The 13,624-nt window shown below is 43.9% G+C and overlaps 1 protein-coding gene across 1 annotated transcript in view; it reads right to left on the bottom strand.

Moving 5' to 3' along the window:
- Nucleotides 1-8,303: 8,303 nt before the first annotated feature.
- The window catches only part of LOC119395007 (cholinesterase), a 27,455-nt gene continuing 22,134 nt past the window's right edge, over nucleotides 8,304-13,624 (bottom strand). Inside the window, exons 8-9 of the mRNA XM_037662302.1 lie at nucleotides 10,670-10,950; nucleotides 8,304-8,427 (exon numbers count right to left, since the gene is read on the bottom strand). Coding sequence (XP_037518230.1) covers nucleotides 8,304-8,427; nucleotides 10,670-10,950 — 405 coding nt within the window. The remainder of the gene's footprint in view (nucleotides 8,428-10,669; nucleotides 10,951-13,624) is intronic.

The raw sequence follows: 13,624 nt of genomic DNA, 5'->3' as shown, positions 1-13,624 counted from the left end.
TAAATGACGTACCCATCTCCACTTCCGCGACGTGCTAGCCTCCACGGCCTCACATGTTCTAGAACACCAAAGAAAGACTTCCGTTGTAGTGACACAGTGCTTCCGTTGGTTCTTCCGCTCGCTCAGCAGGCGCCTTGCGAACACGACAACCTGGTAGTGAACTGATATGTCGAGTTTTGTTTTGTTTTTGTATATTCTTTTCGAACATAATTTTACGCATGTGGACATTCTCTCAAAGTTACGCTTTTTTTCACACTTTCTTTTACTAATGATGACGATGGCTATTACCCAGCAACTGAACTTGACGCATGTGCAGAAGCTAACACATCTCCTTTAGCATTTTATGGAGCAATCTCAAGAAGTTCGAAATCTTTAGCAAACGTTGCCTTGGTTATTAATTGATACAGCACTACTGCAGCTAAAGCGTCTTGTCTTGCTGACGCTGTATGTACAGCGGCGAGTAACAAACAAGCCCGACTTTCCTCCCTTTTGTAACTAATTAATTGCGTGAAACATGCAACACTTAATAGCAAAAACACGGACTCGACCAGTACAGCCTCATCTCCTCCACCGCTGATGCGGTTTTCTGCACGCCAGTGCACATGTACGCTAATATGCTAACCACTGTACCACTGTATGTTTTTTTTTTGAAAAAATCACTAAGGATCACGAAGGTCAGGACAAAAGGTGTTTTGCGAAAAGTGCATACTTGAGGCAGAAAGTGTTTGTACTCTAGAAGTGAATGAAATGCCCATTGTGAACGTTACTCTAAGTTGAGTTCTATACGCTATGCATTATACCCAGGCGAGATTATAATGTTTTGGATAAATATGTGTGTCACAGTATCTTTCAAGCTTGCTAATAACGATCATACTGCCCATATGTACGTTTGCGACACATACTGATAGAGAAATCGAAGTCGTGTTGACATGACAGCCTTAATAAATATAGCGAACGATTTATGCAGAATGCACTTAGGAATCAACAAATATAGTACGTAATTGACAGCTGGGAAAAAGGTATGTTCTATCAACGAACGATATCTCCTTCGGAAGGAGTGAAATTAAAGAGAGACCTCCCTTCAATTTTACTCCTTCCTAAGGAGGTATTCTCCCAATCTGATTAATTAGAATATTGCCACTGCATACGCTGTTTTTCGTTTTTTTTCTGTTTTTCTAGGAAAAGAGTTTGCGTATGCATGCTACCTCAACGAATGAACACTTGGTTACCTCTTAGGACTTAAATCACCTACCTCACTTCCCGCCTCTCGCACCTTAAAACTGGCCATTATACGAAGAAATATTTGGGAAAGGTGACCACTCCTTAATCTCCAACTACCGTGCCCTCTGTGTACTACCTTTCTTTAATAAAGCTATTTAAAAGCTTAGTGAAAATAATTTGACTAATTACCTTACAAAATGTAACATCTTACCATTGCAATACGGCTTTCGTCCTGGTTACACGACTGAGCTTGATCTTTTCGCGTTAGCCGATCAATTAAAACTCCTTATCCGCGAGAGTAATTAAGGAGGTTCAGTAATTGTCGACATAAGAAAAACTTTTGACAAAGCAAATCATCATACACCATTAAATAAGGTTCAATATATCACAGAAGCACCGGCCCAGCTCTACCTTTGCTATACAACACAACTTAACTGACAGTATGCAGGCAGTAACTATTTCAAACTCTAAACTGGCAAAACCATCCCCAAATATACTGATGTGCCACAAGGTTCTGTACTAGGCTCGTTATTATTTTTAATATAAGTCAATGATCGGCCTTACTGTCTTTCTTCGTCGAAATGCATACTTTACTCTGACGATACCACTATCATCAACTCAGATATCTGTCATACAACTCCAATATCTAACCTTAACAGCAATTTGCACAGCCTGTTGCAATGGTGCCATTTTAGCCATTTATCGATTAACTCACGAAAACAAAAATGTTTTGTATTCGCTTCCTAGCCACAAAATATTTCGCTCAATTCCTCCCATTTTCCTGGCGTTAATCCTATCCTTGAAAGCTTTTCCTGTTTTATCTCGATATAAAACCAGGCAGACACCTTAAGTTTATTGAACACATTTCTAAAGGCAGATCATCTACGGGATTATGATTATTCTACAAACACGAAATATATTTAACCATCACATTTTAATATCCTTACATTTTTTTTTCATTTATTCCTTGACACGTTAACTACGGCATCACCTGTTGGGGAAACACTTACCGCCATTCACTCGAAAAGAGGTCGAGCGACGGTATAGGTCGATCCCTATATGTTATGCTCTACGAGAAATAAAAAGAATATTCGAACTAGGTCAAGCTACATCTTTTGAGGAACGGAAAAAGTAGTACATGACAAACCTTTAAATACATGAAGCCGGGCTTATTTACATACGCACGCAAGAAATTCATTACGTGTCAGTTTTCCGCAAGGAAGAGCATGGCCTTGGAGATTTGTATTTTCTGAACAGTTGGTCACAAATGAATCATATAATGATCACAGTTCTGTGGATGACGCCATTCTCATGTGCACGGTTTTATCAGTCGACAAAAGATCTTGATTGATATTATGATTCTTGTGTGCCTGCAGCTACGATGGCTCAGTCATGAACTGCAGCCGGCAGCATTCATAGAGCTCTCCAAACGGTATTATAGTTCTCAATTGTGTTCTTCCTTTTCATTTTTGTGGTGTGTCCATTTACTGCAAACATAATATATAAGGCACCAGTGTAGCTGGCACTGCTTGAGGAACGGCGGGCGCGACAGTGGAATTCGCTTAGCTCAGTACTTTTGCTGGCTTTGTTCACTAATATAGTTCGATAGCTGATTATGGCCACATTAAAAAAAATCGACCTATACTCCAATAAATACTGTAGTTAACACATTTAAATTCAATACAAATTTAACGGAATCAGGCTATTAGAATAATTACGTTCAGTCCATTCAGTTATAACAACGCACATATTCTACAACCAAAATGCATTCTCTCAGTGACTAAACTCATCAAATATAGCATCGGCTCCTTCTTGTTCTGACAAATCAATTACACAAGACGTGATAGCTTAATACCCCAAAGTTGTTTAATAAATACAGGTTTCAAATAAATAGCAGCTTCATTTTACCGAAAATGCATACCAATTGGGGTGAAGAGAGTGTCCATTTCTCATCTAGCGCTTTCTGGAACATAATCCCTTTAAACTTTAAAGCACTTCATATTTATGAAATCGAGAAGTACCTAAAATGGCATATTCTGGCTAGTATTAATGTTTAGTCCATGTTCATCACAATTCTTTCAGTGCGCTATCATTTACTGTAGTCTGATTTAATCTGTTAGTTTATCATAACACCATAGATTGCGGTTCAGAGTCCTTGTCATGCAAAGGTTTTTTCCACTTATCCAATTAATATATGTACATCATATTATTTACACTGTTATTTTAAGTTGTCGTGCATATGCATTTACAAATTATGCGTTTTCCTTCACTACATTTCACTGCCTATTTATTAAGGCGAAAGCCTTAAGGTCTCCTTCGCCTTCGCGTCTATCTTAGGCGAACGCATAAGGGACCCTGTGATCTTCGTGTTTATCTGAACTCTCCCACAACGCTTCCTGCACGCTTATTATTTGCACGGCTTACATTCCTTAATTATAGTATTAATGGTCGAAATCGGGTATTGTTCCTTGTATTCGATGTGTGTAAACTGCTGCAACCTATGCTTTTACGTTAAGCTTTGAAAGGAGGTCCCATTGTATACTCTCTGACTTCGGGTCCTCCTGGTGCAACCAACATCCTGTAATGTTGTTAGTCATCACAATAAAATTGATCCCGATTTTGAGTCTGAAACTGTATGCGGTTGAAAGCGTTGACCCGTTAATGAAAAGCTGATAGCTGAGCTCATCACTGATCCTGAAGCGATTGTTCAATGGCGCCATCCTAGTTGTTTGGAAGTTATTGTCAGTAAAACAGCATTTATGAAATTTTACTTCCCTGGCAACATCATAAAAGAGGCTCCAACCATTACTCTCCATAATAACTTGACCAAGGCTACTAATCACTTTTTATTCTTAGGCGTTGTGCGTGAGTGAAGTGATGTGCATTTTCCACAAATCACGTCTAAAACAAAACGGCGTATTTTATTCCCATCCTCATAGAAACTCATCTGCATTTCAGTCTAAAATCTTTGCTTTCTCTTTGCCGTGCGTTCTTTGGAAGTCGCTTCATCTACTGCACTACGTGACCCGACTAGGGACCCGAAGGTCGCAGGATCGAATCCCGGCAGCGGCGGCCGCATTTCGATGGAGGCGAAATGTTAAATGCCCCTGTACTTTGGTTTAGGCGCACGTTAAATAACCTTAGGTGGTCCAAATTTCCGGAGCCCTCTATTACGGTGTCCCTCATATTCATATCGTGGCTTTGGGACGGAAAACCTCAACAATTATTATTACTGCATTGCGTCGTGGGACCACACACATCCTACCCATCTATACAGAACTATTTGTGCTACTTCCTGTGGGCATGGAATGATGGCGCAGAAAGTAACAGGCAGTTTCCGCTGCAAACTGTGATAGTTATTAAAGGGGCCCTCCAACACTATTCAACCCCCGATTTTTCACTCGCTGGCTGCGTAGACTAAAGCGTGGACAGATTAGTACAGCAAGAACGGCAGCGGTAGGGGCACGCTGTCCAGAGTTATTCGTTCTAGAAAATTCAAAACACAACAAAAAGCCCACCTTCGACTCGATTATCGCGGGGTCACATGACCACGTTTCGCTCGCCCTATGATGTTTGAGAGCGTCCCAATGAAATGAGCTGAAAGCTCCTACATAGGGGAAGCTTACACACCATTGTTCCTTGTCCCTTCCAGCGTATTGTTGACGCCATTGGCACAGTAACAAACGTGGTGCCTGACGCCTGACTTGTCAGAATTTGAGCGGGCGCTACGGCTTCGAAGCGAGGCTTTGTCTGCTGTTCCTTACAACGACATTCCATGTCGTTGTTCCATGTCCCTCTCATTCTGAGCAGGAAATTTGTGGAACTACAAGGGCGGGGAAGCACGGTTGCCCCTTCGCGGGTTGTTCGATGAGCCGCCCGACGAACTACAAGAGTGCAGCGACATCATTTCAAGGAAGTGGATTACTTGCACTGCTTCAACAATAATCACGAGCCTACTGCGCGTACAGAAAGAGGCAGCTTGCAAACTCACAGAAGCAAGAAGTGGGAAGAGAGAGAAGCTTTTTGTATGGACATTCGACCCGTGGCAGCAAAAAGTCCAGAGGCGAAATGGCAGACAGCGTCTCTGTCATGCTTTGTAGTTGTATAGTGAACTTTTTCCTTGCGATGGTGTCTATTTGGGTATCAATGAAAAAGCACAGAAAAAAAAACTAAGCCCAATAGTAATCTCAATTTCGATGCCACGCCGCGATCGTTTCTAACGTTACGCTTATTCAATCATAGGCTCGCGCTCTTAGCCGTCATTTCCGTCCGCAATAGTTCTGGCGAGCGCCACTAAGAGCTGATGCGGTCAGCAGCGATGTAGGGAATCTATTGCGTGAGTAAAATACTACATCGTTTGACATCGATTCTTAGACCTACGCTAGAATTATTCCCAATCAGTCTACGCAAACTAAAAATGAAAAATAGGTGCTTCAAAAGTATTGGAGGGCTCTTTAAAAACATTTTTCACGTAATATGTATCGCAATCGAGACACCTCTTTTCTTCATTCAAAATTGGATAGCGCAAAATTGACCAAAACTACGAAGGAACACAGATGCACAGGACAGGCGCTGTCCTGTGTATCTGTGTTCCTTCGTAGTCCTGGTCGATTTCGCGCTATCCAATTTTGAAGATTATGAACCAACTAGCCCAGCAACGTATTCTATTCTTTTTTCTACGTTTGTATGTTTTTTTCTTATTATTACATAGCTGGTAACCTCCTTGCCTTCTCCTTTTCTGTTTCCTTCCATCACATAGCTGGTAACTAAGTTATGATAGCGGGGCATCCACAGCCCTGCGTCGAAGTTAAGGCAGATGGATGTGCGCGCTTGGTAGGCTTTTAAAATTTCCTCTCAACACCCATCGGCACACCACAGCTCTCATCTGTCGCACGTACCACCGCACGCCAGTGGGAGGCAACTCTGTCCAACTCCTACACCACGAACAAGCTCGAATCGGCCTACCGAGCGGTAAAGACAGTTCAGGACATTGGACTCCAGCACTGAGGGAACCACACCCTGCGCAGCAGAGAAGCTATACGCGCGCTCGATTCGCTTGGGCGGTGTTCTGTCAACCTCTTCGTGGTTGGCGTAGCGTATAGTGCTTGTAATAGGTAAATTTTTTTATTCTGGACTTTTACCTGCCAAGGCTGCGATGTTATTATGAGGGACACCGCAGTGAGGGACTGATAATGTGGCCACTTGGGGTTCTTTAACGTGCACTTACTTTCAATTACACTGAGTTCTTGCAGTTTGCCCCCATCTAAATTTAGCCGCCACGGCCCGGTGGGGCACAGGCATCCTCTAGCTTAACAGCGTAACACCTTAGCCGCTAAGCTACCACGCTACGTACTCTTACAAAAGTGTTCATAGGGCAAGTATCCTTCAAAAATTGTTAGGTTTGTTGGTTGGTTGGTCAAACTTTATTAATTGTCCTGAGAGATGCGATTAGTGCGCAGTGGGCTCCTCCCACGTTGGGACGGGCAGGCTAAGCCTGTTGGGTGGCGCGGGGCTTAATCTAAACGCTTTGAGCATACCAAGCTTATACAATAGCAGCTACAGTGGTGTACAGGACGCTCCTATACGTACCTCAAAAAATGTCCCGTTCTTCTTGAGGGGCATTGACATACGACAATACGTCAGACATCAAAAACTGACGCCAAGTGCTTTTACGAAGACTTCAAAAGCAATATTTAAATGTAGCTGTTTTAAGGCGAAAGCATTAGATGCCTAATAAAACACGGAAATTGACCGGCGTCCCCCGTCGGCGACGTCAACACGAGTCATACAAAAAATCATAATCATGTGATGACGTCATAATTACGTCACAGATAGCCAACATTTGTGACGCCATCATGAAGTCATCGTGCCGTCACCTAACGCGACGTCACGTGGTGTTGTCATCGCACGACATCACTGCTTGGTCAAAGGTGGGCCGACCCCGCAGGCAGCGCAAAACAAGCCGAGGTACGGAAAGCATACAATGCCTCCGATCCTGGAGACATTGCAAAACCATGTCAGTTGCAGAAAGCTGTCGGAGGGGGGGGGGGCGCTGGAAGTTCAATACGTCGACTTAGAAGAAAAATAAGAAGACGGGTTCCGCCTGCGTGTCGACTAAGGCGGATGCACCAGGAACCCTGTGAGTTTTTTTTTTTTTTTTTAATGAGAGCACGGTGTCATATTTTAAAAGGGCAAATTAGCGCAAATGAAGACGCCCACACAAATACAAGGCAGACAAGGACAGGCGCCTGTCCTTGTCTGCCTTGTATTCGTGTGTGCGTCTTCATTCGCGCTAATTTGCCCTTGTTAAAATGCCAGGCCAACTAGCCCAACAGTCGGTCCCACTGCTGTGTCATAGACGTGCTCTTAGTATAGGTGGGCATGTGGTTAGGGGTTGGTTGGTCAAACTTTATTAATAGTCCTCAGAGAGTGACACATGGTAATTAGTACCAACATATAACAAAGACCTGCTAACATTTAAGCTAATAAGCTTGGTGGACTTGTCGTATTTGCGAATATACAAGCAAGCTATATGTATTCTTAGTATTGTTTCGCCATTTAATTCCGTTTGCTTCTCAGTCTTCCCAGCGCAATATTATCGCAGACTCTTTTCGCACTCATATATCGGTTTCTTTTGTTTTCTTTTGTTCTGCGATGCTCCCCTTACTCAATGCTCCCCATGGGGCCTGTAAGGTACTTTTAAATAAATAAATAAATAAATAAATAAAAAAAAGTCATATTAGCTTCTGTATCTCCAAGAATGCATTTTTCATCCAGAAAAAAAAAAAGACCGGGGCAAATCAGGAAAACGTTCTGAGATACTGTCACTTATTTTATTTAGTTTTGATTATTCCCACACGGTGAATGACAGATCAGGTTGGAGATTATTTTGAAGTTTTAAAAGGACTACCGGCTAATAAAGTGATCAGCACTATTTGTAGGCGGTCTGTGTGCAACCTTTATATATATTTTGTAATTTTAATAGTAAGAAGAGTAAACTTGACGAGAGAAAGTCATCTTTTTATTTGGAGGGAGTACGAACATCCCTTTGATCAATGGTAGGAACGATTCAAAGCACGAAATCAAAACTTGCAATCGGCATCAAAACTAGTCAAGTTCTCGTTGCCATCCTTGTTGATGAGGCGCGTCTTGCCAAGCTTGCTCAGGGGCAGCCACGGACTCTTGTCGGGCAGCGGAGGCACGGCGCTTGATGCCGCACACCGGAAAAAGAAAGTCACGATCAGTGAAAAGGCAGGTTCCAAAATCGCAGGTCGTATTACCCCTCACCAGATTGTCGCAGCTTCATCATTGCCTATACGTGCGGCTGCAGGGGATATGTCCAACAGTCCCCCAAACCCCCCAAGTGATGGTGACGATGATGATAGACTTTCTTTTTTTTCTTTTTTGGCCTACTCTTTGCAACTGGCCGCCGACCACTAATCACCTAGGTCATTAGTTCTCGCAGTGAGATGGTGTTTCATGTATTTCACCCCGTAATGCTCTTTCACAATTTATTATTTTGCTTTTCTGATGCAAGCCTCTCATTCTATAAAGTAATGTTGCTGTTATCTACGCTTGTAACGGCTCTGTGTTATCACTCTTCAGCGACATTTTTTGCACTGACATCCTAAACGTCCCTTGCTTATATCCACCGCCGACGAGTTGCTCTTTTCCCGTCTTTCCTTTGCCTTCCATTTCTTTTAATACTTCCATTAACTTCGAAACCCAAAGTCTCTGAAAGATGCGCGCCTTAAGTTTTGTTGGGTGAATGCCAGGCATTTCTTCAGATTGTGTTCCCTAATTTGTGGAATATTCTTGGAGCAGACCCATGCCTCATTCTGTTGTGAATATTTGTGAATTCGGTGTTTGTCGCAAGGACACGGCACAAGTCCTTCGCAGTCGTTACTCTGTCGCCAGAACGCTCACCAATATGCGAAGGAATTTATTATTATTATTATTGGGAGAGAAAATAGACACAAGCGAAATTTCGCGGTCGACTTGATGTTCAGACTACATTCCAAGTGTGATAAAATCCTATCTCGTCCCACGCACGGTACGCTGTAGATTTGAGGGAAAGTGTGCGACACTGGACGCATTCTCGCTCGCGGAAAAGGAGTCATGGAATTGACGTGAGTGCGCCGTAGCTGAATTAGAGGCAAGATCGAGGAAGATGTGAGTGAAGTGTGCGTCTCCTCCTCTACTCAGCATTGCATGAGGGGCTTTATGTGGGAAGCGGGAGTAGCTCCACGTATTGACGGTACCTGCCGATCTACGCACCTCGAAAATCGTGAGATTCGCAGGGCTAAAAGGAAGGGGGAGGGGAGGAGGGGAGGAGGGGAGGTTGACGACAGAAATAACGCACACGCTGTTATTTCTTGTTACCCAGGGCCGCAGTGACGTCATACACAGCTCCGAATGACTGCAGTAAAGCTTTTACACGCCGGCGATCATACTGGCGCTCGTAATTACAGGGCACAGCTGTAATGATATACTGAATGAAATAACGATGCGCAAAAAATACGAGGACACTTGAAGAAAAAGGGGCACGGGAAGAAAAAGATTGCATTCATGTTGCGATAGAGCCTTAGCACGTCATGTTGGTGATACTGGTTTTTTCATGTATAAGTATTCGTATTTCTTCAAATAAACTCAGTTGATAGTTTGCGCTCGTCTGTTGTAAGTGTTCCTTATGGTATTCGGGTTTTTCGCGCATCGTATTTTCCTTCATTATGCTACACCCACTCGCCCACATCAAGCTCCTTCTGGTAGTTACGCATGCGCGCAGAACAAAACCTGCTATGACCCGCAAAATATAGTAGCCTTTTCCCACACTTAGCACGCTTCACCGCATAACGTTGTACGACGGCGAAGCTAACTTTTCTTGCGCTGCAGTGGGACGCTATCGCGAGATTCTCCTCGAGATAAAGCCAAGCCGTAAATAACCAAGGCAACGCACAAACATGTCGGGCTCCACTCTGTTTATATCAGTGGGTGGAGGGGAGAGTCCCAGAAAAGCTATTTTGGTTCCTCAAGGCCAGAAAGCTTTTAGAACCGTTGTCATTTGTTATTTTCATTTCGTGCGCCTGTTTATCGGGAGATCTATGACGTTTCCCGTGAAATCAGGTGGACTGGTCAGAAATCGAGAGTCTCTCGTGCAAATCGGCGGAGCTGGCAGGTATGCAGTCCTAAAGGTAGCGATATCTCAAAGAGGAAAGATGTGATATCAGCAAACACACGGCGCACTTTCAGTGCACCAGAAATTTAGGCTGGCTTGGTTCCGGGATAGCCTAGCTATAGCGCGAGTTTCGCTACGGTCTTGTGGCTACGGCGTGAGATAGCAGCAGCTACACGTCGAACGTCGCCGGTCAACGTTGGCTGCACACACTTCACGTATAATGTACACGAGATCTGCGTTTCAAATTCGCGTGAATTGTTCACCGGAACTTACCCGTGGCTAACAAACTGCGCCAGCTGCGGGAGATCCATGGGTGGCTGCAGGTACCTGCTGGACACGTTCGAATCGAGGACGTAGTGGTAGCCCTGGACAGCGGCCTTGGCAACGCGAAGCGTCGCACACGTGGAGATTACCAGCGGCAATTTGCACGCCAATTCTTCCACGCTGGTGACGCTGAGTCGCCCCCTGAGGAGCGACTTCACAAAGACGGGGATGTTGAACACATTCAGCGTGTAGTCTAGAAGCGCCTCCGTTGTTGAAGCGTTGCCATCTCGCTACGCATTGCGAAAGAGAGGGAGAGAGAAAGAAAGCGTGAGTGCTATATTATTTTCATCAAAGTAAAAAAAACAACACAGTCAACACATGACTTTAAGCAGAAATCCCTGAGAAGGATAGAAAGAAATCTGACTACTGGTGTGTCTCCGTCTCTTCATTCCTTGAAAGTCTGGAAAACTCCATTACAGGGAGTTTCAACCAACTTGCGCCTAGTATTACAATATGAAACAAATGTGCTACGCGTTCGAAGTGACCCAGTGTTGTTGTGAGTCATACGCAGCACGTCAGGATATTTTTTTCCATTTGCCAAGCTGAGTAATTAACAAAGATTGCATAATTCACTTTTACATTGCAAACTCTGGCGAAAAATCTTCAATGCAAAAGCTGTACCACTTGTTCTTAAACGTCGTAACATGTCATTTATAACCGCCAACCCGTTAAGTTAGGTAATTAACAAAGATTGTTTAATTAACCTTTAAAATAGTAACTCCAAGGGAAAATATTCACTAGGAAAGTTGCAACGTTTGTTCAGCAACGTCGAATTATTTCGTCTATCCTAGGATAGCTGCCCGGTTTAATTTTTTTCCAGCTTTTCTTTAAAGTGCGCGAAACTGAAAGGTATGCACAGCGCAGGTTAGCTGAAACACCCTGTATATGGAAGCGACGAGCTCAGCTAGGTAGTACCCACAGAAGACGAATTAATGATTCCTCTTTGTTTCGTACCCATTGCAGTTCTAAACGCGATATTTGTTCGTTATGGGCATGCTTGTGATCGCAGGTTTGGTTATCGAGATGATAAAAAGCGATATAGCTCTGTTGCTACAATGCTTCTAACTAGACCTCGTTGTAGAAAGAGTAAGAAACAAATGGGCCAAGTAGAGACGTTACCACAATATGTGCTGGTATTAGTATACGTTCGCCATCTGCGTCCATTACTCCTAGCGCTTCCTCGCCCTGAAGGAAATCTGGTCACAATATGCTTGTTGGTCAAGTGAACCCGATTGGTAAAACTTTAACGCAATCTAGTGTTGCACACGAAGGAGTGTCCTATTAGCCGTTTAAGTCTTCTAAGGGCCGGCTGCCGATGTTTTTCTCTCAGTCTAGTGAAACGGCGCAACTGGCTAAAGTTGGCAAACCAGTGTAATGCTGCCTCTGTAATGCTGCATCTGTTCGGCTATAACGACAACAGGTGTTTTCGGCTCGCTACCGCTGGGGTAATGACATTGCATGACTTTAGGAGACATTCCTGTATCAGTCTCATCAAGCATTTCCTAAAAGAGAACTGCTACTGAAGTACTACCTCTTTCACCTAGATACTCCACCATACAAAGATATGAGTTTTTTTTTAGGGGCGAAGCTCCTTAAGGCGGCACCCGTTCGTCCCTCGTAGTCGTAGTAGTGCGTAACCAGTCGTAACGCTAGTACCAGATCTTGACCTCCAAGGTGGTGCCGGTGGGAGATTTTTCCTGTGCGTTGTTGAACAATAAAAAATTCGCAGCGTGCGCGTTAACTAAAAGCCGAATTCTTCTGTCTCTCATTCCCCATTAGCAGCCATTGGCATGTTCCAGGAGGAAACGTTAGTAGAAGTAGAAGTGTAAGTGTTAGCTAAAAGCCGACTTCTCCTGTCTCTCATTCCCATTAGCAGCCATTGTTTACCTCCAAGGTAGTGCCTGGTGAGATTTCTCCTGTGCGTGATTAAACAATAAAAATTTTGTTCAAAACGCCGTTGATTGATGAAATAAACCAACGAAAGACGCCAGATGTTTTCTGAAAGCAAAACGAAAGAACGCCAGATGTTTATAAAGCAAAACGAAAAGACGCCAGCTGCTTAACGAAAGACGCCAGATGTTTTCTAAAGCAATGGTTTTCTAAACAATGAAAATTCACAGCGTACATGTAAAATTAAAGTGAGCTGCAAGTCGTCATAACTCTCATCGAACCTGTAGTATAAACGCGCCCGATCTCACGTCGGTGATGATGTACTGGGCAGAATTCATGGAAGATTCACGGTTTACCGATGAACCTCCGCAGCTTCGCCCACTCATCATCATTCACTCCGTGGATATGCTGTGATTTTTTCTTTTTAAGGCGAAACTGTTTTATACCGAGGTCCACCAAGAGTTCACTGACGTATTTCCATGACCTAAATACGTCAGTAAAATGCAGATGACGAAGAAAAATATTAGAAAAATTTCGCTAATTTGGATGATCTGGGAGTCGAACCCACGACCTCTCTGTCCGCGACGATAGGAGTCGGGCTGTTTAACCACTACACCACCGATGTTGATGCACGAACTTCTACAAACGCGCTTTATGTATTTCACATCTCCTCCCTTTCACAGTGACCTTGTTGGTGTGGGTCGGTGTCGCCGTCTTGGAGAGGGGAAGTGAAGTACTGCATCATGTAAAGGCGCGTTTACACTAGAGTGACACGACACCGAAAGGCGCGTTTACACTAGAGCGACGCGACACAGAGACGATCGGCCGACTGTTGGCAGCGTCGTTGAAGTGTAAATAGGACGACGACACGACAAAAGACATTCCCGGCGACAGTCGGATGACCGAAATCGATGTCGCGTCGCTCTAGTGTAAACGCGCCAGAGCTGACAGGACGCGCTTCGGTAGTCTCAGCGCTAGGGCGCCTTCATGCCAGCGTTCCTTCGTTCAACGCTG

This window comes from Rhipicephalus sanguineus, chromosome 5, assembly GCF_013339695.2.
Source record: "Rhipicephalus sanguineus isolate Rsan-2018 chromosome 5, BIME_Rsan_1.4, whole genome shotgun sequence".
Lineage (NCBI taxonomy): Eukaryota > Metazoa > Arthropoda > Arachnida > Ixodida > Ixodidae > Rhipicephalus > Rhipicephalus sanguineus.
This window is presented reverse-complemented; position numbering and strand designations above follow the sequence as displayed.